The sequence below is a fragment of the Strigops habroptila genome, chromosome 3, assembly GCF_004027225.2.
Source record: "Strigops habroptila isolate Jane chromosome 3, bStrHab1.2.pri, whole genome shotgun sequence".
Classification (NCBI taxonomy): domain Eukaryota; kingdom Metazoa; phylum Chordata; class Aves; order Psittaciformes; family Psittacidae; genus Strigops; species Strigops habroptila.
In genome coordinates, this window is record NC_044279.2 from 8157484 (window position 1) to 8185113 (window position 27630).

Consider the following 27630-nt stretch of genomic DNA (forward strand, 5'->3'; position numbering starts at 1 on the left):
TTAATTATAAATAAATACATAATTTTATTTGCTTACTACTTGCACCAGAGAGTAAAAAAGTGATATCTGTGTTCTCTAAAACATTTATGGCAAGTGCTTTGGCTGTGTGACCTTCTTTTTCTGACCCCTCACCCTGTAGAGTGCAAAGCCTGCCCTGCTGGGACTGAACCAGCTCTTGGGTTTGAGTACAAGTGGTGGAACATCCTGCCAAGCAACATGAAGACGTCTTGCTTTAATGTTGGCAACTCAAAGTGCGATGGGATGAATGGTGAGCCAAACGCCCTGTGTTGTTATGTGCCTGTCTTTCTCCTGCTCTGATCATGTTGCAGCGGATCACCCATCCAAATGAGTGTGCTTTTTGCTGCGTGAGTCACAACACAGTTGCCCTCCGTTTCTCCAATTGCACCAGGCTTGAAATTTCCCATAGGGAGCAATGTCCCAGTATCACACAGAAATAAAACATCTCTTGTATACCAGAAGAGGGCAGAAGCTACAGCCGATACCAAGTCAGCTAAGACCTAGCCCACCAGAGACTTTGATGTATCCGAATACCCCCACTGTAAAAACCCCACAGCTATTTGACTTCCCTCTAGTTTATCTCCTCGTATGTTTTGTGATAACTATGCCCATTGAGGTCACACATGATTCTTCTGGAAAACTTGATTCAAGTCTGTGATTTTGTTTGTGTAGCACTCAGAGCTTTCTCTCTGCACCTGTGCTAAGATTGCAGCAGAGAGCAGTCACAGCTCACTGGTGAAAAGGATTCCATTCGGGACTTCTCTGAAGGATTTTTCTTCGGCTGATCTGCCTTCTCAGGCTGTTGTAGCTCAAGCTTTGAATTATGCTTGTTGAGCAGAGGAGCACTGCAGTATATGCTTAATATTTAACACAGATTCATTGATTCATCTGTTTTAAGGCTGGAAGAGATCAGATGGATCAGCCCCCTTGAGCTGCACAGTACGGGTCAGGGAATTTCAATTGCTTTGCTGATTTCAAGGTGATATTTGCCTATAAAATCAGCAGTTCATACAATTGCTAAAACTTTTCATTCAAAAGCATTATTATACTGCATTATAGTTTATACCAGACATCTTTAAAATGTACTGAAGTACTGAATTGCTGAAAAAAGTATGGTAACAAAGAATTTTTTTTGCCATATGACCCAGAAACCATCCACTTCTTGATTATTTTTTCTTTTTTTGTGTCCTGTGAAGGTTGGGAGGTGGCTGGTGATCACATCCAGAGTGGGGCAGGAGGCTCTGACAATGACTATCTTATCTTGAACCTGCACATCCCAGGATTTAAGTAAGGAACAGGATTTTTGGTTTTCACCTATTTCTCATTTGTCTCTGTCTCTTACACCTATTTCACATTTACCCCTGGAATGTACCGAGTTTTCCGTTCTGGAGTGCAATGATGTCATGAATGAGAGGCAAGAGACAACTTGGATTTTATTCCTGTGTCCCCATTGCAGCAGACAATTCTGTAAGACCTCGGTTTTAACAGTGTTTGCTTCAGTCTGAGATGCCAGCTGGTTGTTTGTGTGGAAACTGAGAAAAGATATTCCTATCCTTCTGTTTCTATGTTATCCCAAAGTAACCAGCCAAACCTGCCATGGGGTGGACACTGGTGCCTGCCCTGAAGGTGTTTTACACAAACCCAAGTTGCTTTGCACTGTGGCTCTGGGCAGCCTGCACAGTTTGTGCTCCCCTTGGAGCCAGTGGAGAGATGCAGGAAAACAGGACATCCCACCTCTCCTGGACCCTCAGACAGGATGAATCAGCTGCTTGAGGTGTTTGTGTCTTTGTCAATAGTGAACTTAGACTCCTAGCTCAGATCGGGTGCTGAATGTTAAGACAGATAAAGTATGGCAAAATGAACCTCACCCTCCCTTTGCCATGTTTCAGCTGGAGGGGGTTGCGACTGCTTACACCCAATGAGTAAACACTGCTTTTTATGTTACGGTATGAACAAACAGCAGTTAAAATAAAAGAGAAGCAACAAATATATCTGCAGAAAAGCTCAGCATATCCGGGTTTACTTATTAGTACTTTGCAGGGGAGCACCCTGAATACTTCTGGTTTGCATGAAACTCCTGAAAGCATCTCCCACCTCCACCAGTGGAGGGTGGGCAGGGGAAATGGCTTTAAACTGCCAGAGGGGAGATTGAGAGGAGCTCTTAGGAGGAAGTTCTTCCCTGTGAAGGTGCTGGGGCGCTGGCACAGGGTGTCCAGAGAAGCTGTGGCTGCCCCATCCCTGGCAGTGTTCAAGGCCAGGTTGGACACAGGGGCTTGGAGCAACCTTCTCTAGTGAAAGGTGTCCCTGCCCGTGGCAGGGGGTTCGAACTGGATGAGCTTTAAGGTCCCTTCCAAGCCAAACCATTCTGTGATTCTATGATTCTATGAGTTAAATTGATGTAAATCCCTTAAAGCATGTAGTGCATTTAAGGAATAAGACCCTCTAACAGTATGGTCAAATTCGAGTTTGGTTACAAGGAGGGAACTGTACCATGAAGAATTCAGACACTTATAAAATAACTCAGTGCAGAGCCAGTGTGCAAACATGCCTTCCACAGTTCTGCAAGAGCAGGTTTATTGCGACAAGACTTTGATGGTTTCCTCACTGTACAAAAAACGATTTGAAGGATTGACTGCAGCCTGTCTGGAGAGCACCTTGTAAATGTTTTGTTCCTTCTCTGTTAAACAGGCCTCCAACATCAGTGACAGGAGCAACAGGGTCAGAACTAGGACGGATTACTTTCATTTTTGAGACCATCTGCTCAGCAGATTGTGTGCTGTACTTTATGGCGGTAAGTGAGACCTCTCTCCATGACTGAGAACTGAGCCTGGTATTCCATGTCACTTTAATACCTCTACATAGGCGTGATTAGTCGCACTTGGTTTGTTATGACTAAGATTAAGCATGACATTAGTTTAACGTCTGTAGTGCCCTTGCAGGAAGGATTTAATGAATGATCCAGGAAAATTCCTCCACCATGTGGGTTGTGAACCGTTCCTGCTTATCTGTTTATTTTAAAAGAAATCACTGGACACCAAAGAGCCAAATTTTCCCCTGTTAAACCATCTGAAAGAATTCTCAGTGTCTCTTGTGCAGTCGAATTAGCCTCCAGTATGAGAGTCACAAGTCGAGATGTGAGACAGAGGGATGGGAAACAGACAACCTGGAAATTTAAACTCAATCCTGTCAGTGACCTCAGGGATCAGGAGGGCAGCAGACAGGCATTTGCATGTGAAAGTAAAGTGCCATGGTTTTTACTTTCCTCATCTGCTAATTGAAAGTCCAACAGCTGAGGAAGGTAACTGGATCTGCAATGGCTCCCTCACCCCTTCCATTGCAAAGAGAAGCTGGTCCTTTTTTGTATTTAGTGGTAATTTAAAGGAATCTGCTCTTAATTTAAAGAGAATTGTGGAAATGAGGTAGCCTTTAGTGCTAATGTAAAGGAATCTCTTTTAAAGGAAAACCGTCTTTCACTGGAACGTTTACTGCTGATGAAGAATAAGAAGCACAAACATAGATTGAACAGATTTCTCTTGTGTAAACTTTGGCACTGTCTTATTGCCTTCAGTTCTGTTTGACTAGAGATACCAACAAAGTGGGTATCAGAAGATGGCAGAAACTACATTTTTTAATTTGAATTTTGGCCTTCCCCTTTCTGTGCTCTGGTACCCGCATGTTTTACTGATAAACAGACTGAAAGAACCACAATGCTGAATCTGTCCTCATAACATTTATAACCTGCTATAGGACTTTGAACTTAACTGTTGTCTGAACTGGAGCATCTTTTGGAATAGACAACCATTCCCAATTGAAAAATCGCCAGTGGTGGAAAACAGAGTAAATATGTTTTCTCTCCTTTATTAAATGTTAAATGCAATTGTAAAGTCTTTATATATATTAATCTCTATATTATAATCCACTGGTGTTTCTTGTGGTATGACCACGCTTTTTTTTTTTTTAATGTATGTCCATTTTATAGGATATTAATCGAAAAAATACCAATGTGGTGGAATCATGGGAAAGAAGTAAAGAGAAACAGTCCTACACTCACATCATCTCCAAAAATGCTTCCTTCACATTCACTTGGGCCTTTCAGAGGATAAACGAGGGCCAAGATGTAAGTACTTCTTTATGTACAGGGCTTTACAGCACCGCTTTCCTTGGACACTCGCTGCCAGAGCTCTTGCCCTCCGTTGAAGCTCACAGGCTTCTTGTAAGGGGCAAGTGGCTGTCACCATATAGCAGCCCTTGGGAGGCAGCTGTGGATAAACAATCCATGTTGAAAGACAGACACATGCTTAAGTCGATCCCTGAATTGATGCACTGGTGCACAGAGCTGTGGTTAGTGTCCAAATGCAATGGCATGATGACACCAGGGTGGTTTCCTTGGCTCTCGTTCCAGAGCAGACAGTTCATCAATGACATGGCAAAGATCTACTCCATCACAGTGACCAATGCAGTGGATGGAGTCGCCTCTTCTTGCCGGGCCTGTGCACTGGGCTCCGAGCAGTCCGGCTCATCCTGCGTGCCCTGCCCGGCGGGACACTACATCGAGAAGGAGACCAGCCAGTGCAAGGAGTGTCCGGCCAACACCTTCCTGTCCATCCACCAGGTCTACGGCAGGGAGGCCTGCATCCCGTGTGGGCCTGGCAGCAAGAGCACCAAGGTACGTAAACCAAGTGCCCCTGAGCGATGGGCAGGCAGGGTTTATTGGGATATAACACTCAAAGGGCCAGTTTTCGTGCTTTCCTGCAGGTGTGTGCCTTGTGAGCATTGGAGTATAATTATAACCAATGATTCCACTCTTCCAAATATGTCTTTAGTCTAATTTCTGCTTGTAAATATGCAATAAGAAGATAAAATTGACTATATCATCTCAAAAAAAAGTGCATTTCAAGGAGCTATACTGGGGACAGTGTAAGAACAGAGCAACCATATACATCACTAAAACTGTCCCAGACTCCTGCTGTTTTAAACTCAGGGACTTCCTCAGCTGGGTGATGTTTCCATGCCTTTAGAAACCTTTGACATGTTCCTTATATATGAAATTGCCCTTAAGCCTAGGTAAACATTTATCATGGGCAGCATCCTTTGGCAAGGAGCTGCACAGGGACTTGAAGAGCTGCTTCAATTTGTTCATCCTCTGCCTGTCTTCAGCTAGGTTCATATTCTGTCCCTGTTTCTTGATCTGTTTCTTGTGTTTCCTTTGTAAGATGCAAGTGTAACTGAGGCCATGTCTTGGTCTATCTACAGGGCTTTAAGCTGGAACACTGGGATTCTAAAAGCACCCACAACAGAAAAAGCAAGAAACTGCATTTTCTTGGCTAAGGCAGTGGAAAGCAGAAAGGCCAGGCTTAGGGAACATTAAAGTTCTGATATGTTATTGCGAGGGACTGAAACAGGAAAAGGGAATTACAGGAAGAGGATGAAGTTCCCCTCCATCCTTAACAAGGAAAGCAGTCGTGTCTGCCCCTGCTTGCTTTAACTTGCAGGTGAATGCTTTGCTGCTGGTCCATAACTGCTTTTTAATGGATGCCTCTCCTTCTCTGAAGGACCACTCTGCCTGCTTCAGCGACTGCCTGGTGTCATACATCAAGGACAACCAGAGCCTGAATTACAATTTCAGCAACCTCAGCCAAGTGGGCTCATTGATGAGTGGACCCAGCTTCACCTCCCGAGGGACCAAGTTCTTCCACTTCTTTAACATCAGCCTGTGCGGGAATGAGGTGAGCTCAGCTGGTGTTGAGGGTTAACCAGTTTGCTACCTATGCTGATGCTCTGTGGGATCACGTTGAGACAGGACAAGGACTCCCCTATGGCTGAGCTGTCACTGACACTGTGCAAACACTTCCCTCTGGATCTTGCTTGGCAGTGCAAGAGGACTTTTGTGCAGCCAAGTGATTTTCCAGAGCAGTGATGACAATGTTTTAGGCATAAGTAAGCTCGGAAGTTAAACCCTGTCACATCACTACCTTTTCTTAGTTCTTGTGCTGTCAAGTCACTGGGGTCACAACCCTGACCTTTTTGTGCTGCCACCAAGGAACTCAAGTGAAAAGTCTGAGTCTCTCAGTTTCCAACTTCTTTCCGTATGTTTCCCTTGTGACTTGGCTGCAGATATTGCTGTCAGAAGAGCCCCTGCTCACCACTGTTCTCTGTCAGTGGCCAAGATGCCCATTGCTGGCTTTCATTACAACCTTTTAAAGTGGTGGAGAAATGTGTTTAGTCCATAAGTGCAAACAGTCTCTGCCCCAGAGCTAAGATTTTTCTGTCTGGGGCTTGAACGTACCAGAGCACGTTGTCACAAACATGAATCGAAGTTTCAGAGCAGTACCAGTCATATTGTCCCATGAAAGCCAGTGCGTGTAGTTTACATTAATGTTCAGCCCTGCAAAGTTCTGAAGTCTCTTTCCCATGTACCAAAAGATTTGCCTGAGTTGAGGCAAATGAGTAGTCACATTTCTTTACTGTTCTGCATGCTTTCAGGCTTAAATGTGTGTTTAAGTATCACCTGGATTAGAGCTGCTGACAACTAGATCCACAGAGGTACAGATATGCTCACTCCCCTGTGGATGGGGTCTTCATTTTCCCAAACTACGATGGTTCTACAGTAGTACCAACCATATCATTAGGTCATGAGTCCTTGGCATTTTGTCAGGACAGTTGAGTCTGGTGATTTGTCTTTCATTGCTGTTGCTCCCAGATTCTGGCACTAGTCTTGACATGTGACATTAATGCAGCCTTGAAGGCTATATTTCTGTTTAGGGATTTCATGTATTTGTGCTTTGAAACTATTTTATCTGGATTAAATCCCAAATAAAGAGGTGTTCTATCGTATGTTATTTAAAGGCAAGGGAAATATGGTTTTCCTGTGCAAGCCATTTTATTATGCTCTGCAAGTAAACACCTGCTGTCAAGATAAACAGAGGAGTGCTTCATAGCAGAGGTTTCTGATAAGGCACATACCAGAGGTGACAGCATGTTTCTGAGTCTGTACAAGGCTTTAATCAGAGCTTTCACAATGGCACAGTTTGTCATTGCAATTTGTCCCTCTCATGGTAGAAACATCAAGTTGTTCCTAAGGTGCAGTAATGAAACTCGTTCAGTTTGCAGTCAGGAAGTTTGCAATCTCTCCTTTCCCAAACTTTTTCATGTCTTACCAACAACCAACAGCTCCCTCATTTTATCCTGGTTGTCTGCAGGGGAAGAAGATGGCTATTTGCACTGACAATATCACAGATGTTACTCTGAAGGACATGGTTGCAGAATCAGAAGATTTTTCCAATTTTGTGGGAGCTTTTGTCTGTCAGTCCACCATCATCCCGTCGGACAGCAAGGGTTTCCGAACAGCCCTTGCTCTGCAGTCCAACAGCCTTGCTGACAGGTTCTTAGGTACATGGTTTGTCTTCTACTTATTGTTACCATGGATGTACTTGCATGTATTTAGGGCTGCAGAGTAAATCCTTCTCAGCTCAGCAGTGCTGCATTACCTTGGGGGAAGAGTGAAGGGACAGCTCAGGATTCAGTCACACTTTGCTCCTGAGCTGTAAATCAGATCTGGACAGATGCAATTGCATTTTGCTGCTGTTTCAGTTCAGCTGGTGGCTGGAGGAGAAGAGTAAGGGCTGCCCCCATTCGTTGTTTTCCATGCCTATATTACTCACTCTTCCCTGTGTTTGGTCTGGTGGGTCCCATGGTGCATAGAATTCCAGCACAAAAATCTGGAGAATGTAATTAAAAAATACTGGTTTTCTTTCATGTTTCCTACCCACCTCATGCAGGGCAGGATCAATCACAGTAGTAACCACATAAGACCAAGCATTTCTGTCCATGCCAAGACCCCACTCGGGCAATTTCAGAAGAAGAAACTGGTACTGGGACATAATTAGGCGAAGAGGGAGGTGGCTTAGAGCAGCATGGGGCCATGCACATCATTAAGTCTTGCATTGCTCCAGCTCACAAGTTCCCAGAGTCTGAGGCCAGATTAGACAATGAAGTCATTTAGTCTGCTCACCTATCCATTACAGGCACTCAGTGTTTGTACTTTCTCCCTGGCACTGATCCCAGAAACTCATGTTTGACAAAAGCACGTCTTTGGAAGAGCATTCAGCCTGGACTTCTAAGACTGCCAGAAATTAAAGCTTTGCCACAGTCATTGGTATTCTTTTCTGCTGGTCAAACACCATCTCTGTATTTTATTTTACAGCAGACTTGTTTCCTGCTTGAATTTGCCTGGCTTCAGTTTTCAGCTCTTGATTCTTGTTATTCTTTCTCCATTTCACACCCACATTCTCCTACTTAGAGAAATATTTCGTGTACTGGAATCATCACACCCTCCCCAGTCTGCTCTTCTATAAACAAAGTAGACCAAGTTTTTCTAAGTCTCTTGCTATCATGCATTTCTCTTAAGCATCTGAATAATTTTTAAGGCTCTTTCTGCAGCCTCTGTAACTTGCTTTTATATTTTAATAAAGCATGAGCATAGAATGGAATAGTATTGCAGTATTTAATTCACTATAATGGTAGCAAAAATCACTTCTGTATTTGTATTTACATGCAGGGACAGCATCCCTGAGTCCTTCTTTCTCCAGACTCATGCGATTTCATGGTGGCTTCTTGGCTCTGATGTCTGCTCTAGGTCTTTTTTCCAGAGTTACAGTTTCCAAGGGAAAATCTCTCTTAGGACTGGCCTTCATCCCTTGCTGCACTGAAATGTGTTTAGTTGGATTGGGACCATATTACCAAGTGAACCAAGTTGCTCTGTATTTTGTTCCTGTTCCTCTTAATCTTTGTCGCATCTAAACACTTTACCAATGGTGATTATATAGTTACTTGCAGATCCCTGATGATAATCTCACATTTTGGGACTGCAATATCAATGCCTAGAGAAACCTGGAGACATACTGCATTTGATGACAATTTCCCATGGCCAGATAATTTTATACTTAGTTAGTTAAATAGCCAAGTGTGCTTTTAATTGACATTACACTGCTAACTTTTTAATTAGAAGCTCATGTGGTAATTAGTGAAATACTGGATAAATTTACATAATTTTCTTTAACAGCCAAATTCATCAGCACTCAAAGAATGAAATCAGATTTGTTCAAGAGCTGTTCTTCATAAATTCGTGTTGACTGTCACTCATTATGTATCTATCATTAACTGAAACCCACTTACCATTACTGTTAATTTGCCTCATCATGTTAGCCACATTGTAATTTGGCTCACCATATCCCCTCTCCATCTGTCTTTCAACATTTCAACATTTCACTATCATTAAAAGCTCTATCAAAGGTCATTCTTTAGGTATGGGTTGGCTGGTTCATAAGCGTACATGCCAAGTAGGTGCCCGTATCCTCTCCTGCCACTGAAGGAACGGGGTGTTCAGTCATTGTCTCGGAAAGCAAGGAGATAGTACTGATTTTTTCCTAATACAGAGAAAAGATATCCAGTTCTTCTGCTGCCTTTTCTTTATCACAATTGCTACAGTTTAAAAAGGTTGAAGTTTGTCTTTTCTATCCATAAAATGTACTTTTATTTCTAGTATTTCTAAAAAAGCTCCAAACTTCTAATTTTTCTAGTGCTGCCAAACACAGGCTTTTCCCTGAAGTCTTTAGCATCCATTATCATTTTTCTGTAACTCATAACTTTGGATTTTATTTGATTCTCTATTCCCCCTCCATTAAGCTTGTGCCAGTGTTTTTATTTGAATTGCTCTCCTACCGCTGTTCTGATTCAAGGTGGACTCTCAGTCAAAGCTATTGTCATTCTTGAGAGAGTCATTGTGGCTTCTTAGCTATATCATTAATATCCTCTGAAGAATGACATTTTTTTTTCCCCCTACACTTGATTTTGCTTCTAGTGTTCTTATTTTTGAGAAGCTGCACTTTGAAATGCCATTTCTACATTACTGCATATTGGATGGGAATATGCTCTCATTGCTTTTGTTGAATATAATAAGGTCCCTAGGAGCTATCATCTTCCGGTCTAGTGAATAACTAATCTCTGTCTATTGTCTTGCAATCCAAATTTAAGTTTGGTGTAATGCCTTTGATGAGAGGAAATGATCGTCCTTGCTGACATCAGAGTATGTTTTGAGAGCAGAGGTCCCTCCACAATAACTTGAAATCTTTCTGCTCATGCTCCTGATGGTTGCTGCAGCACAGGTCATTTTGTTCTGTCTGTTGATGTGGTACTCTGTAGCTTTTCCTCACTAGCAAGCCCTCCTGAGCGCGTTGATCTATGTGCTTTCGAAATCCCTGACTTGTCCTACAGCAGGTACTAGTGCCTACTGCAAACTGTCACCTTTGTTACCTACTATGTTCACCTAAAAGGTTTATAACCAGACATAGATTTTCCAGCTGTGTGAATTGTCCTCTCAAATTAATGCCAAAGTTGAGTCAAAGTTAAGTTGAAGTCCTAAGAATTCAGCTAGGCTGTCTGAAATGTTGCAAGTACAAGTAGAAGACTTTTCTTCAGTCTTTTCCATCTTCCCACTAGTTTGTGGTTGCTACCACCTTTTCTTGCTGTTCTAGGAATTTTTCACCTCACTGGAAGGATGCAGTCTGTCCCATTTGTACAGTTCTTCCCTTTTCTTCTGAAGGTTGCAGTGCAGCACCAATATTTTCTGTCTTTGGTTCACGGAGTTGGAAGGACCTCTAAGAACTTTGGTTATTTGAATTTTCCTCCTCTTCAGCTCTTCTCCAAAATCCATGCAGACCTGTGTAATGTGTGCTGTTCCACACACCAGCCTGTTTGTTCCAAAATGTGCTGCCAAGGCTTGCCTATGACTCCATCATCCTTCTGAACCTTGTCATTGCATCTTTCAGTTTTTCTCCTACAGTACTGCAGATTGCTCAGGGTGTTACATCCTTTCCCAACCTAAATTATTTTGATTCTGTAATATCCCATGATTACTTTAAACTCATACAAAAGAGTAAAACTTTTTTACACCAGTATGGTTTTATTATTTTTTATTATGTCTATATAAGGAAATCAGAATCTATGAGACAAATCTGCAAAGTTTAGTTCAAATAGAGAAAGTGAATAACGTCATTAATGCTATTGAGACCCATACCTTTCAGACTGAGGCAATGTTTTATGTGGACCCCACAGAAATCCATTCTTAGCTTTTGTTTTATTTTGTTTTTCCCCTTCTCAAATTTTAGGAGCTACTGTTGAAACAATGCTGGAAAATATCAGCATCAAGACAGATATGTTTCCTCCCTCTCCAAGCAAAATACCTGATGTGCATTTCTTTTACAAGTAGGTAAAAAGTACTGTTCATTAGTATGTAAAATGTCTTCATTTGTTTAAAAGAAACTAAAACTGTGAGGGGAGATCTTTAATCCACCTTTCCTCTTTATCACTTTAATCGGTATCTGGCTGATACCGATTGGCATTTTGAAGAACATCTTATGAAATCAGGAAACGCTGTTTACTTAAATCTAAATTACACTTGATCTGTAGTGTTACCAGAGCTTTGATTGATCCAGGTGCCACTTCCAGTGTCATACTCCTTTCTGTAATTTATCATATGCAGCTTTGATAGGTTCACTTCCTGTTGCATATTTTCTTTCACATCATTTTGTATTTACTTTGATGTTACAAAAATATACTAATCGAGGTTAAAAACCTGCGCAGTTACTAGTGTGCTTTTCCTATTCTTCATAAAAAGAATACCTCAGCTTGGGTATAGCTGAAAGATTACTTCAGTTAAGACATATACATGCTGGTGTCTTCGTGTGAACTGTATTTCTAAGCTTGAATTCTGGAGCCCATGGGGCTATTCAGGTTATCTTGAGGCACATACCTATATTTGTTCTACTGATTCTCTCTGTAGATTGTGTTGGCTTTAGTAGTAGATCTTAATTAGCTATAGCACTTTGGATATCAACACTTTATACATATGCAAATACTTAAATTACATGCCTGATTCTGCAAACTGACCCACACCAATAACCCTACTTTGAGTATATTATGAATTTAGCTTACAATGTCTATTGTGTCCATTTTTTAGTCCCCAGAGTAAAACAGCCTTGTGCTGTTTCAGGACAACATGGTTGTCAGATTACTGGTGAGGAGAGAGCCATCATGAACTCTCCAGCAGAGTAACACACCAACCACAGCACTTGTGATTCTCCTTTTTAATCATTCTACTCTGTTTTGTGGGCAGGTTTATTCCTTGGCTCAGCAGAATTCAAACTAGCTATTAAAACAGAGCAGATCCCTGAGTACTGAGAGCACTTGGAGATTTAAATGAAGTGGTGAAACCTATCCTGCTCCTTTGTTACTCCTTTTTTTTTCTTCCAGCTGACAAAGTATAAACAGTATTTCTTTAGCATTGCAGTTATATGAATGGACAGAGACCTATGACAGAGGTATTTACTGTAGTGGAAATGTATTACAGTTCTCCTCTTGTTTGACATTAGGTCTTCAACAGTGACAACCTCATGTGAAAATGGCCGTGCAACTGTTGTGACAATGAGATGCAACCTCAACAAACCAGACCAAGGGGAGCTTTCTGTGCCCAGGTATTTAAGTACTTTTATCTGAGTAGTGCCAAAAAGCCTTTTCTCCTCAGGTAATCTTTGCAAAACTCATTAGTGATTTTATACTTCGCAGCAATGAGGAGTGCTGTCTCCTCATCAGCCATGCAGGAGGTCTCACTCGTTTTTGCTAGGTGAAGGGCATGTGTGTCCATCACCTCCCAGCAGACCAACTGCTCTGTATTGGTGAGGGAGGTCAGAGCTTAGGCAGGTTGTTCCAAGCTTAAATCTAAAAGAAAATGTAGTGATGTTTTCTTGTCTCCACTTCTCCTTTATTTCAGTTCCTTATTTTGATCTTTGGCCTCCTGATTAGAGCTGCCTAGCTGGGGCTTTGAGTGGTGTTCTGCCTTGATCTACAGCAGTGGCTGTGGACAAAGTGACTTTCTTTTTAACCTGTCCTATGAACTATGAAATCTGCAGTTGCAATGCTTATGTGAGCCCTGACTCTGTCCATTTCTAAGTTCCATATGTATTTTTCTTGTCACTCCAGTTTGTGTGCTGGACCCCTTGTACCAGGTATGTTAAATTTGCCTGACCTTTTTTTCTCTTCACTCTGATTCAAGGGACTACAAAAATCTTCTGAAAACCTAAAAAGTTGCAGAGGAAAAACAGTAAAAGAAGTAATTCTGTTGCTCTTTAGCAACACACTGTGATTCTTCAGAACCTCCCCTCAACTCTTCTAACCCTCCTCTTTGGCTGTCAACGTGCATTTTAGCCTGTCTGGATGTTACTATAAATCTGCTGATAGCACTCTCACTCATCCTCCTTCCCAAAAGCTAATAGTGTGAGAAGTGTGGGATCCTCTTTGATCCCTGTCTGTCTTGGGACGGGTAAACCATGCTCACCTGAATGAAGGCAAAGAGGCATCTACTTCACAGCTGATGGATGAGTGATTGAAGTTCCAATGCCTTTGGAGATGCTTACCCCGGTTCCTTAGGGACTTGAGACACTAGGCTACAAATGATGCTGGACAACAAGCCATTGTCTATCAGCTGCCATGTGAAAATCCTCCAGGTGTCCTTCTAGTGTTATAGGTGAAACACAGTATGAGCTGTGATAATGCACCGGTACTGAGGAGGATTAACCTACCTTGCTTTTACAAGTGTAGTCATGGGCAGAAGCGGCACACAGCTGACATGATGTACTTTATCGCAGTTCTCATTGACTTCTCCCTTCCTAGCCCCCCTTTGATTAGCTCAGCAGTCAGCCAGCTATTTTCAAACAGTGAGGTATGTGATACATGTCAAATAATACTGCCTGTAAATCCTTGATCCTCCAGACATGGTGTTTAGTATCATATGAAGTTATACTATAAGATGAAAGCGATTGAGGAGAAAGGCCTGTCAGTGCTCTTGCCGTGTGCACTGAAAGACTGCTCCATAATCCAGAGAGGACAGTTGCCAGTTATTCAAATCAGGAGAAGACAGAATAGGCTTTTAGGGCTGTGGATTTTTCAGTCATAGAATCACAGAAGGGTTTGGGTTGGAAGCTACATTAAAGCTCACCTAGTTCTAAACCCCCTGCTCTGGGCAGGGACACCTTCCACTAGAGCAGGTTGCTCCAATCCCCTGTGTCCAACCTGACCTTGAACACTGCCAGGGATGAGGCAGCCACAGCTTCTCCGGGCAACCCGTGCCAGCGCCTCAGCACCCTCACAGGGAAGAGTTTCTTCCTAAAGTCTTATCTAAATCTCACCTTTTTCAGTTTGAAGACATTCTCCAGTTCTTCCAATCAGGGTAACAGATTTCCAGATGATATAGAAAAAACCTTTAAATCAATCTTCTGTATGGATATATTTCACATTTACATGACCTAAATTCTTACATGGACTTCTGGCCAATGCTGCTTCTAGACTGATGTAATTGTCAGTAACAAAAGCTGCATGAATGTCCTGCCATTGCCAGTACAACTTTCTTCTGCAGGCTGAATACAAAATAGGGTCATTAGTCTTTCTTAGGCTAGAGAAGCTGTTATCTCTTCATTAACTGGTGAACATCCTTCTAGTAATTAACCGTGACAGGACAAGTCCATTCCATATGGATGAAATCACCCAGGCATCATTAGAACAACAACAGGAACCAGATAGGAGCATTCATGTTGAACAGTCACCCAGGGCAGGAGAACAGCAATAGAGGTGCGTGCTGGGCTAGCCTGTGCTGGTGGAATGCTGGAGTACTTCTGCTGATCTCCACGGCTTGCTGCTTTCTCTTCTCTTCATCGCAGGTGTGTGAGTAGCAGTCACTGCCAGCAACTGAGCTGTTATTTTAGACCTTTGACAGCTGAACATCTGTTTTCACTTGAGAAAGCATTTTACAAACTGGGAAAAATAATTTCCCCATTTTTTTCCATCTGCTGACTTGATGAATGTTTACCCATTTCTTGTACTTAGTATTACCAATCTTCAGCAGCAGAATGCAGAGTGAGGATGCAAACCGCAGAGTGTTTCATAAGTGATAACTAAGCTTTGCTCTCGTCCTAGCTCATGCCCTGCAGGCACCTGCGATGGATGCACTTTCTACTTCATATGGGAAAGCGCGGAAGCTTGCCCTCTCTGCACAGAGCAAGACTACCATGAGATCGAGGGAGCCTGCAAGAAAGGATTTCAGGTACAGGATCCATGTCTCCAAGTCAGACGGGTTGCTTTGGGTATAATTTGGACTCTTGAAGTTTGATGTGCAAATCTATATGTAAGTGCAGGTAGAGTTGGGAAACCTCAGACCAGGCTCTGAGCTGGCTGGCTGCAAGTCTTATTGCTGTGTTGAGACTCAAGGATGTTTGTGCCAATGGCAGTGTGGTTCCTACAGGAGAGCTGGCTTGTGCTAACCAGCCATGTGGGTAGGCATGTGGACTCTGTATGCATACAGGTAAGTTACTTGTGAAGGATGGAGTGCCCAAAGGACTTCAGTCCTTTAACATCTGTGAACATCAGGAGCAGGCTAGGAAAGGATTCAGAATTTCAGTTCAGAAATACATCCTTCCTTGCTACAGTTTTTTTTCTGCTGTCTTCTCTAGTCAAATACTGAAAAGTTATTTCACAGGTTCAGAACTGTCCTGTTGATCAACAGCTCCAACGTGGGCACAACATATTTATAATTGCTGTCCAACCCATATTGTGGCAGGTGAAGAACAATATGGAAGACGAAATCCTTTGGCCTGCAGGCACAATCAAGGGGACAATTGAGTAGACGATATAACTCCACTTAGAGTCTGAAAACCTGAAGTAGATGTTTTGGTTTGCTTTCACTGAAAACATGTCTAACCTTTCTACTTCAAAACATCTTGTTTTCTTCAACTCTAAATAGTTCTCTTTTCCTACAAGCAGCTCACGTTTTGGTGTTTTCTGTTTGAAAGGAAACCTTGTATGTATGGAATGAGCCAAAGCATTGCATTAAAGGAGTTCCCTTGCCAGAAAAAAGAACTAGCACTTGTGAAACAGTGGATTTTTGGCTAAAAGTTGGAGCTGGTGTTGGTGCTTTCACAGCCGTTCTGCTTATAGCCTTGACCTGCTATTTTTGGAAGAAGAACCAGAAGTGAGTACTGCAAATTGTGTTCCATATAAAAGTAAATAAAAAGCTTGATGTAGTGAACATCAAGCAATGAAGAAATTTCATGGGTTTGACCTTATGACGATGTTGATGAGAAATGCCATCATTTGGTGTGTTTATCCACCGCGTTGAGGTTTCTTCTTTTCTTATCGGAAACACTAGTCAGGAAAGTATTAGAAAATCTACAGTAATTTGTTAGGGCATTTCTGTCTTTTTAAACCCTGAGAGTTTGAAGTTGCTTATAGGTCCTGAAGCAACACAGCTTTCTCAAAATCTGAAGACCAAAAGGGTATCTCTTCAGTCTAATTAGTTCCTTTTCAGCTGCGTTAAAATAAGGTTCTTGACTGTATATTGCTTAAGTCTATTTTGGCAGGATGTGGGATGTGTCTGGTACACACCCAAAATATTCCTGCTTCTCAGACTGAACATACTCCCCATCCCCATTGTCCTCTGCTTCCCAAATCTCATGTCTGAAAACTTCTAAAACATGATTCCACCTCCATGGGATTTCATTGCACCATAGCACAACCAGCTTCACCAAATCCAGACTCCAGCGTCATGGTCCCAACCCCTTGCTACCTCCTACCACACACTGTTACACATCTCTCCTCTCCCCCATAGCCTTCTTGAACACAGTGAGATGTAGATTCTGAAGTCAGACCTGCTATTGCCCCAAGCAGCAAACAGGTCGCACTGCTTCATGCAGGAAATCCTCTAGACCTACTTGTCTCTTGGGAAAACATGGCTCTTTTGTAAGGATGTAGGACTAATGTGGAGAGCAGGAGCTTGATGTATTGTTAATATTATTTTGGTTATTATTTTTAATGATTGAAATGTATCTGATTTCCAATAAAAACATCAGAAGTAACTACGTAGAAGGACTGCAGATAATCTAAATTATGAAAACCTTGAATATGGGACATTTGTAAAAAAATCTGTACCTGTCTGGCTTTATATCTTCAGGCTGGAGTATAAATATTCCAAATTAGTGATGACAGCGAACTCGAAAGAGTGTGAGCTGCCAGCTGCTGACAGCTGTGCTATAATGGAAGGAGAAGATAATGAAGAAGAAATAGTATATTCAAATAAGCAGTCACTGCTGGGGAAGCTCAAGTCCCTGGCAACAAAGGTGAGTAGTAATTACTACTATTAATACTAAAAATAATTATTACCTTTATTTATGACTGGAAGTAATGAGGCTGTGATGCTAATTTGCACAGTGCTTTTTGCAGCCTCCTACACTCAGTCCATACTTGATCTGCTGAAATCCACTGCATCTTGCAGGATATTGAGTAAATGGTCCCTCTTCTGCAGAGAGATTTCAGTAGCATTCCTTCTTCTGTAGGTGATGCCTAAAAAGAGCAGTTAATGGCAGGGGGAACCTCTCTGCCTGGATTTGTACCAGCCACCTCCATTACTGAGGCAAACACAGCTATTATAGATATCGAAAATTAACACTGGGAACTTAGCCACCAGCCAGCTGCTTGCAGCTCACCTGGGCTGGCTTCATGGCTGACTTGAGAACCATAATCAGGAGTACTGTAGGATTCTACTATTCGGAATACTATAGAATGAAGAGGAGGCATCAGCCACAGGCTGTTACCCAATACAGCAACCTCCTCCATTTAACTGGGAAGCAACAGCATTTTTTCCTCACCACATGAGCTGTGGGTTGTTGCATGTCTGAATTCATAGCACAAAGGTCTTTGGTGCCCTTTGAGAACATTTTGGAGAGGGACAATAGAGGACTATCATGATAGATCCCACAGGCACCTTGGCATTTATTCCAAATTCCTTGCAGTATGGGAAGGGTAGTGTTGTCTTTAAAAGAATGCAGCTGGGGGATCTGTTATGATCAGGATAAAGTTAGATAACATTTTCCCTTTCAGTTTTGCTGAAATGAGTTGTTTCATAAAGGAAGATTTCTAAAAAGATCATGATAAACGTTTATTTTAAAATGTCACTCTTATGTTTCTTGTCCAAATAATACTTTAGAATGTTCAATTTTGAGATTTTTTTCTTGTATTCCTTTCTTTTTTTTCCTTTCTGTGATTGAGTGCAATGTAATTAAAACCTGTATGCCTCCTTTTTCTTTTTTTTTTTCTTATTTTTTCTCTTCCCTTTGGAGAAGTTGCCATTACACAGCTAATATGCGGAACTTCCCCTTGACCCCAGCTTGACTATTTGTCTGGCAAAAATCAATATTGTTCCTTTTGGAAAGGGGAAGAAATTCAATATTAATTCCTAATTCAATACTGAGAATATTGAAAATGTAAATAAAATCAAATCACATCAAATTTTGTAGTGGTGTTGCAAAAAATGGAGGTTGATTCCATTTTGAATCCTACAGGGACTGACTTTGAAACACTGATGATGTTTTTTTGACCGTGAAATGGCTTGGCTGGCTGTGGCTGAGTGTAATGACCAGTGCTGCTGGAGAAGGTCATGTTTTGCTGTACGCCTGATAAGTGTAAAAGCTTTGCTGACTCCATTTGCATCACCAACCATGGGCTCCTTCCTGATTATGAGTATAGAGATGAAAGCGTGGGAGAGTATTGGAGCGAGTCCAGAGGAGGATACAAAGATGCTGCGAGGGCTGGAGCAGCTCTGCTCTGGAGCCAGGCTGAGAGAGCTGGGCTGGTTCAGCCTGGAGAAGAGAAGGCTCCTTAAGGGGAGACCTTAGAGCAGCTCCCAGTGCCTAAAGGGGCTACAAGAAGCCTGGAGAGGGGCTTTGGACAAGGGTCTGTAGGGACAGGACAAGGGGAATGGCTTTAACCTGCCAGAGGGGAGATTGAGATGAGCTCTTAGGCAGAAGCTCTTCCCTGTGAGGGTGCTGAGACGCTGGCACAGGGTGCCCAGAGAAGCTGTGGCTGCCCTATCCCTGGCAGTGTTCAAGGCCAGGTTGGACACAGGGACTTGGAGCAACCTGCTCTAGTGGAAGGTGTCCCTGCCTGTGGCAGGGGGTTGGAACTGGATGAGCTTTAAGGACCCTTCCAACACAAACCATTCTGTGATTCTCTAAGTGGGTTTTGTTTGTTTGTTTGTTTGGTTTGTTTTCCTTCTGTAAAGCTTTAGTACTTTAGCTTTCAGACCACTTGAATGCCTATTTGGACTCAAAAAGAGCTTTTTATCATTCCTATATCCATTGTAGGCTCCCTGAGTATTCTCTCCTTTTTAAACAAGCCTGTCAGATGTTTCTAAGCTGGCTCCTTTTTTCCTGCTAGACAATCATAGCTGGCATACTCAGCTTCCAATACCTCGTTAGCTTACTGAGCTCTGTGTCCTGTATCCCTCCAGATAACTGTAATCTAATATGTATTTATCCAAAACAAATGCTATAGGCATCAGTTTTCATTTATGCAAAAGATGAGGAAATTCATCTCTTGCTGCATATGCATGTAAAATACGGAAAAAATGTACAGAGGAAGGCAAGGGAGAAAGAGAAACATAAACTGAGAGAGAAAGAAAAGTTTGAAGTATTCTAGCTATATGTTCAAGCTTCAGGCAATGGCGTTTCTATGAAGCAAAACATCTTGTGAAGCTATTAGTGGGTTTGTGTACCCAAGGAATTTAGGGCTAGGGATGTAATATGGAAATAAATTACTCTTCATGAGAAAGTAGAAATTAAAGAATTATGAAACTGCTTCAGATTGGAGGCTGTTCTGGTTACATCTGTTGTCTCCAGCATAACAATATCAGGTCCTTCAGAACAAGACATACCTACTCTGCTGTAGGGTAGCATAGGACATTTTTCTTCCTTGCTCTTTCTCATGCCTGTCCTAGGCTGTCTTGATCTGAGTGAGATGGCTTTAAAGAAGAGACCAAGAGGTTAGTTTAACATAGTTTGCAAACTGTTTGTGTACATCAGCAGGTATAAAAGGTAGGTACACGAAGCAAGAACCAGCATTTTCTAGTGAGTAGTTTTGTTAGGACTCCTTCATTCATTGCTTCTGCATGGACCATTGGGTTATTCACACACTCAGTAACGTGTGCATCCACACTTCTCACCCTGATGCCTGCTGGCCAGATGGCCTAGGCTGTCACCCTGCAAATAAAACAGGGAAGAAATCTCAACCCTCCACCCCTGATTTTTAGGATGCCAGAGGATTTGTAGAGCCTTTTTGTCCTGTGGATTTCCCAGAGGAGAAGTTGGGATGGGAAGTCAAGAGTGAGGCAGTGGTGTTCACATTCACAGACTTTGCTCCAAATGTTTTATTTATTGTAGGAAACACCTTAGCAAGTAATGATAACCATAGATATGATTACCTTGGAATTCCCCAGCTCTGACTACCTGTCCTATACTAAGAGTATGAAATGCAAACTTGCCCTGTACCCTCTAAAGTAAGTACTGTGAATAATAGGACAAGGGGTAACGGGTTCAAACTTAAACAGTGGAAGTTCAGGTTAGATACAAGGAAGAAGTTCTTTACGGTGAGGGTGGTGAGGCACTGGAATGGGTTGCCCAAGGAAGTTGTGAATGCTCCATCCCTGGCAGTGTTCAAGGCCAGGTTGGATGGAGTCTTGGGTGACACGGTTTAGTGTGAGGTGTCCCTGCCCATGGCAGGGGGGTTTGAACTAGATGATCTTAAGGTCCTTTCCAACCCTAACTATTCTATGATTCTATGTTTTAGTTGTTTTTGCAAATTTTTTACAGAGTCATTAAATAATAAAGAGACAAACTGTGTGCTTTATGATTGGGGCAGAAATAAACCAAAGTCTTTGGCAAAGGCTGTTCTGCAGATATTAAGAGAAGGAATTACTGTAGTAACTGTTGGAGTGAATTTGAGGAATCCCAGTTGATGAGAAATGTCTTTTCCATTGCAGGAAAAGGAAGATCATTTTGAATCTGTTCAGCTGAAATCCTCAAGGTCCCAGAATATATGAAGAATTAATGCTGCCTTCAAAGAAACAAACCTAATTTCTATTTTTACAGGACCATATTTTAAACATATTCTGGCACACATTGTAGTGGTGATCTTGGTGAGAAATGCTTGGCCATTTGGGTGGAAAGAAGACAGGAAGCAAACCAGAAAATTGGATTGCCTTACCATGTGATTGAGTACCTTGCCAAAAAAGAAAGCAGACACTTGGATTCCATACTGGGAATGAAATTCAACTCAGGAAGAGATATACATACAGCAAATAACATGAGTTTTTTGCATTCACCTGGGCATTGCTCAGACATGCCATATGATTTGTAGGTACCTTTCATTTCCTATCACTCCTTCCACACATATTCATAAGAAATGATTTTCAGAGAGGCCTGAAACCTCCTGCAAAGGTTGTGTATTGTCCTTTAGTAGCATAACTGTGAGTCTCTCTTAAAATCAGAATTGTGAATGGTACTCAAAATGAGCCTCAGGTGAGTTTTGAACTTTGGAAAGTACTTTTGATTTTAATGCTTTGGAGGGCTGGATGGTCTGTGTTGGCCTCAAATACAAGAGGCATGGTGTTGCACCTGCAAGTTGAACCCATTCTGATTCCTAAATCATGGCCATCAGGGTTAGGGTAAAACCTGGAGCTGCTAGATTTAGATGTGCTAACTGTTATGGTATGAATTGTAGTTCTGGTCCCATGAGTTTATAGGCAGAAGCAGACTCAAACTCTACAGATAGAGAAGGAAAGCGATACCTACAGTGCAAGTTGCACTTGTTCCTCTCTGTGGAAGCTTGTCCTTTCAAGAGAGGTCAGTGGCAGTTTCAGTACTCTCCCTTGGGCTGCCAATGTGTCACCTTTCCCTATGTTGCAAACCAATGAAGCCTGAACTCTGGAGATAAGGCAGGAATCTCTACTTCTGGAAATCAGGGATCAGCTTTGTCAGCTGGGAGGCTTACTAGAAACACTCAGCCACCTTTATTCCTGGACCAATGAGGGTGGATGCCCAGCAGAGCTGAGTATGGTTTAGGTAATTGCACAGCTCAGCATCTAAATGCTTTCTGCTGTCGATGCAAGTACCTGCTTTCTGCTGTTGATGCAAGTACCTACCAAGAAGGGCACAAAATGGTGCCTCGAAAAATGGAAGCTAGGTGGATGTTTTCATAAAATCAGCCACATTGTAAGCATGTGATCTTCATAATATCCACTGTAATAATTTCCTGAAATTCCCATTGAGGTTGAACTCAAAGGAATCTGAAACTTAGGCAAAAAATATTTGAGTAAAATTATGCAAGACTTGTACACAGCCAGGAGAAAATGAGGAACGGGTCTTGTATTGACCTCTGGTCGGACTCATATTTCCATTACAGCAAAACGATGTGAATTATGGCATACATCAAAACCAGAAAAGACACATGGACAGAAGTGGTCTTTTTACTCTAAGGAATATAGATTTTTGATTTTATATGACTGAGCTAGACCTATCAATAAAAGAGGGCCCACTTTTAAGTAAAATTTAAATTAAACTGAATTTTCTGCATTCTAAATATCTTATTATATTATAGATGTGGACAAAAATTTTATGAAGTTTAGATTTTCTTTTTTTTTTTTCCTTAGGGAAAATTCAGCTGAATTATTTTGTATCTCCAGTCAAAGAACACAGGCTTTACTCTTTTGATGGGAGATACTTCAGGCATCTTAACTGAAGTGGTGTACATTTTTTGTTGTTCTTGAAAAGGCACTTCACTTTCCCAAGAAAGATTTTTATGGGGTATTGTTGAATGTATATTAAATACACATTCCTTTTTGTATATTTTGTACCATTGCACACTTATTATTGTACATTGTATTTGTTGTCATGATGTCATTTATATATGGTTGTCAAAGATGATATGCTCACAGAGTTAATGGTTATGGTTTTGGGATGTCACATCTTGGATCTTTTACGAAGAGGGTTTTTATGTTGTTGATTTTTATTCAACTAGTGTGCTGTAGCATCAAAGATATATATCTGATGGGCATTCATAAAATAAAGTGAAAATATATTTGAAACTGTGGACTTGAGATGTTTGGTGGAACTGCAGCCTTTCCTTAAACATTGCAGCTTTTCACTGCCATCAAATTGCATTTAATTTTTTCCCTTCTCTCTCTGTATGTTTTCCAAGCCATAATCACAGTTAATTCTCCAGAACATCATTTCTTCTTTCAACACTGGGCCCACATCTCTGTAATGTCAAAATGCCTTAATTTTTATGAACTATATTTAATTTGACTTAATACCACAGAGGGTTTGTTTGGTTCCCTTCTCTTTCCATTTTATTTTCTAAATAAAGCAGAGTGGAAGTTTTTTGTCAGCTCTGACAGACTTTGCTCCATGACTCTTCTCAGCTCTGCTTCCAAATGGTTTGTCATGTTACTGTTGACAATTCTTCCATGCGATCTAATAGCATCTCTCGTTCAGTGTCAACATTTTGGGATACAAACCCATACTGTAGACGTTATTTAGCTCAAAATAAGAAAATTGCATTTTTCAGCAATTAAGCAAGTTTAAACTGGCATATTTTAACTGATATCTGCTATTATTTTCTTTCTGTTATAGTAGAGAGAGGAAGTTTCCATTTTCCCATAAGAGGCAAATTTTGGAAGCCTTCAACACTTCATTAAGAAATCAGCTGTCTGTGACCTCCAGTACTCTGCCAAAATATACTTACAGCAACCTCCCCCTTTTCTCCCACACAGAATCACATCAGAAACTGTTATTTGATGCCATAAAACAATGTGAATCAGTGTGTTATGTGTTCACTTGATTAAACGGAATGCATTTTATTGCTGCATTTGCATGCTTTTCTTTGAAATCTGGAGTCAAGCAACTAAATCTCTTGGAGGATTAAGCACATTTTAGTGGTGTGTCTGTATAAATTATTGGCAAATTAGCAGAATATTATTGTCACAGCTTTGACAGTGCTCGCTGGGGCGGGGAATGTGCAAATAATGTATTCTGTCTTGGTGCTGATTATGTTGGTTGATGTTCTTAGTACGTACCCTGATTGATTAAGAGTCTAGGTTTCGGGCAAAATTAACCATCTTAGAGCCGCAATGGGAAGTTACTGAGTAGCTTCAAGGATCTGTCATCTGTGTTCAAAGAGGATTTGACTATTTGCTCTTGAAAAAGGGGGTTCTGGGATTCCTTATTAGTAAAGGGGAAAGTTTGCACGTTTTGGTTTGTCTGTCCTGCCAGAGCCAGTAGTACCCATAAAATCGAGATACTTCATTATAATTAGACAAGATAGTAGGAGCCATTTAGGAGCCAGTGGTTGTTGACTCATCTCCAGCAGTGGGCAACACCAATACTTCAATGTAAGAGTAAAAGCAGTTACAATTGAAGCTGACACACCAATGGGGCTGACATTTCTTCCTAAGCAAGGAATGCTGCTGCTTGGTCCACATCATGAAGCATTGAGGCCTTAAATAGCTATTCTAGTAATGTAACAGGGAATGACAACCTCAAGAGAAGTTCTGCTTATCTTTGGTGGTGTTCTCTCTTAGTCTTTCCCCTTGTGTACTTCTTTCACTGAATCCCCTTGGTTTTATATATCACTGCTTTTGAATGGTTATGAACTGCACTTCTTTGCATGTGGGGAGATAGGAACAGAAATAAATGAGGTCAGGCTCATCCTAAAAGATTTTATGTGTGTTACAAAGTATGTTGACCTCCCCAATCACCTTGTTGGATGCACTGACACTGAATACATGCAACAGGTATGAGGGAGACCTCAGAATTGAATTGATCATAAGCTGCCACTGTGTTTTGGTTATTTCTCTGGATGTATAGAGTTGGACCTCATCAGGAAGAATATTCTAAGGTCCCACATACTGCAAGGCTCGTGCTCTAACAGCACCTAAAAAACAAAGCAAGGTTGTGTAAATGTGTGTTTGCTTGAATAAAACACAGGCAAGTGTCACCTCTGAGAGCTTTGGTGTTATGTACAGCCCATTCCCATCCTTGCCTCCTTCCATACTTCAGATGACAACATACTAGAAGTCACTCTTTTTATGGGTAACATGCTCTGTTTTCCAGCTGGCTGTGAGCAGTGAAGTTATCTGGCTTGCCACTGCTGACTCTAAAGAAGGGGTTGGTGTAGCTGGGGAGAGAGAAACCCCTTCCTGACCCTACCATTTCCTTAGAGGTAGGATAAGCAAGAAGATTGGAGCTCCAGGTCTCCCCCCAGCCTTTGCTTCCTACCCATCCCCTTCCTATTGCAAATACAGCCCCGCCTGGCCTTGGCCTCTTTCCTTTTTGTAGTGACAAAACTCAGCTTTATCTGTGTTGCTGAGGAGCTTTGAGGTGTCTCTGAATAAATAACTTCTGCCTTTCATCTTGCAGACTGCAAGCATTAATGAGTAGGCAGTGCTGTCATGGACATCAGACTGTGTTTGGGCATGTGTTATGGGTTTGTTTTGGTCTCCCTTAGTCTAAGTGTACAAATTGGGTGAAGGATTGCAGTGGAAAGCTCTTTAACCAGAGCTGAGATTATCCGAGCCAGGATATTTTGGACATTTTTTGCTGATTTTGGGGATTTGTTTTGTTCAGGTAGAACATGATATTTTTTTAAATAGGTTTTGATAATTTTTCGATTTCAAAAGACAGTTCCTTTTGAAATCTTTTGGGCTGTGACTGAAACTAGCTGTTTTCAATTAATTCAGGAGAAACAATTGCTTGAAGACAAAATAAAATGTTTTCTTTTACCACAGTAGATTTTGGTTTGAATTTCAAATTTCACTCTAGACTTAAAAAAGAAACACTTCTCCTCCAAAAAGAAAAAAGCAAATCCAGAACAGAGACAAAAAAACCCCAAAGATTGTTTACTTCAGATTGACCTGCAGTGATTTTTTTTGAGTCTTTTTTTTCTGCTCAGCCAATAAATAAAAAGTGATCAGTTTTTCACAAATCTTTCACTCCTGATTTGTATCAGAGAGCTCTGGTACTCTAAGTTATGGCTTCTGAATGAAAACCTAAACTTTCCTATAGCCTCCATTAAGGCACTATAGAAGCTGGGTTACACCTTGGTCTCATCCCAGCATTTCCCCCTGGCTCACTGCATGCAGGGCTCAGGGCAGTGTGATAACTCTTCAGCCTCACAGACAAGGTACTTGGGTACCCTCCACCATGCAAGGAGCTGTGACAGGACCCATTGTGCTTTGAGGTGAATTACTCAAATCTTTATATATGATGTGAGCAATAAAGAGACCAAAAGAGTTTTCTACTCTAAAGCCAAGTTTCACACAAATAGGAACAAAACCTGTTTTAAATAGAGGAACTAAAATGATGTGAAACAACAACAAAATGTACATACCAGTATGGTGTGCAAAGCCTCTGCCAGATTTTGACATTTTCGGGTTTTGTTTTGTTATGTTTTGAAACTGGATTACTTGAGCCATCAGGCAATACCAGATAATGTGCATCCCTGGGCATCCAATGGAAAGAAGTGAAAAGCTTGCAAGACAAAACCAAGTAAAGTATAAGAATGTCAGAAACATTTGGTTGGGCTGGAACTCCAGAGCTCCATGCGGTTTTTAGTGTTGAGAGGGGGGGTTTTGTATGAAAACCCCACATGCAAGTGGCTTTCAAACCACCCAAGTATTCATAACACCTGCTCAGACACAGATATCAGGTCGTTTTCTGGGTAGTGCTATGAAATTGGATGAAAACTCCAGGACAGAAACATCTTCACCTGCTATAAATTAGCTTCAGTGGTGCCAATTTAGATTCTAGGGTTGCAATTCATCTGACACAATGCCTTTATTTCAGTGCAAACTTTGTGATCTGAGCAAGCTGTGCTAGCCTTAATTTGGACAGATTCATCTCAGCTTAAAGTAGCAGTCTTGAGATCAGCCAGGGAAATTATGCCTACTTCCCTCCAGTGAGTACAAAGGGAGAAGGGGTTGACAATCTCATATGTAACTATTTCTGCTGTAGACAATGAATGTTAGGTGAGGTGGATTTGACCCTGAGTATTGCTTTCCATAAAAATTGAGAAGAAATTCTCATAGCCTTAGGCATTTTTAAGAGCTCCGTAAAGGTAATGTGGATTATGCAGGGATATCAGCATTATGGTCGGCTATTCTGACCTTTTGCCATACTGTGCACAGCCTCTTAATCCACAAAAAAGCACACCAAATTCAAATGACTGTAGCTGCCCAATTTTAGATGCTTTAAGGTGTCTTGATTTAGAAAGCAAGACTCCCAACCTGTCAAAACTTGACCCTCGTGCCGTGCACCAAGGTGGGAACCAATCTGAAACATGCGGCGCTCCAGAGGTTGTGGAGAGAAAGAAGCAGAGCTTTGCATGTGATATGGGCTAAGCAATGTCTATTTTGAGGAAAGTCACAGGGATTCCTGTACTAGACAGCTCCATGATGCAGATGCTCAAATGGCTGCCTGTGTAGCCAGTCACAGAAACATTGACATCAAGAGATCTTTGCTGGTGGACCTATGGGTGTCCAGAAAAATCAGACATCTATCTGTGAGTAGGAATTTTAAGAACCCATACCTTTAAGTTTTGCATTCAAGGTCACAGCTACTTCCTTTGCTAGTTCAGCTCTAAGGACTTGCACCTTTCCAGAAACATCTGCAAGTGCAGGAGAAC

At 41.5% G+C, this 27630-nt stretch overlaps 1 protein-coding gene across 2 annotated transcripts in view; it reads left to right on the forward strand.

The window, feature by feature from the left end:
- Window positions 1-23817, forward strand: part of ELAPOR2 (endosome-lysosome associated apoptosis and autophagy regulator family member 2) — a 101375-nt gene extending 77558 nt beyond the window's left edge. For both annotated transcript variants that reach the window (XM_030480379.1, XM_030480380.1), the window contains exons 10-22: window positions 140-268; window positions 1215-1305; window positions 2707-2809; window positions 3998-4135; window positions 4421-4684; window positions 5571-5744; window positions 7218-7407; window positions 11184-11280; window positions 12447-12548; window positions 15043-15169; window positions 15915-16093; window positions 17072-17237; window positions 20933-23817. In XM_030480379.1, coding sequence (XP_030336239.1) covers window positions 140-268; window positions 1215-1305; window positions 2707-2809; window positions 3998-4135; window positions 4421-4684; window positions 5571-5744; window positions 7218-7407; window positions 11184-11280; window positions 12447-12548; window positions 15043-15169; window positions 15915-16093; window positions 17072-17237; window positions 20933-20992 — 1820 coding nt within the window. In that variant the 3' untranslated portion in view covers window positions 20993-23817. The remainder of the gene's footprint in view (window positions 1-139; window positions 269-1214; window positions 1306-2706; window positions 2810-3997; window positions 4136-4420; window positions 4685-5570; window positions 5745-7217; window positions 7408-11183; window positions 11281-12446; window positions 12549-15042; window positions 15170-15914; window positions 16094-17071; window positions 17238-20932) is intronic.
- The last annotated feature ends 3813 nt before the right edge of the window (window positions 23818-27630 follow it).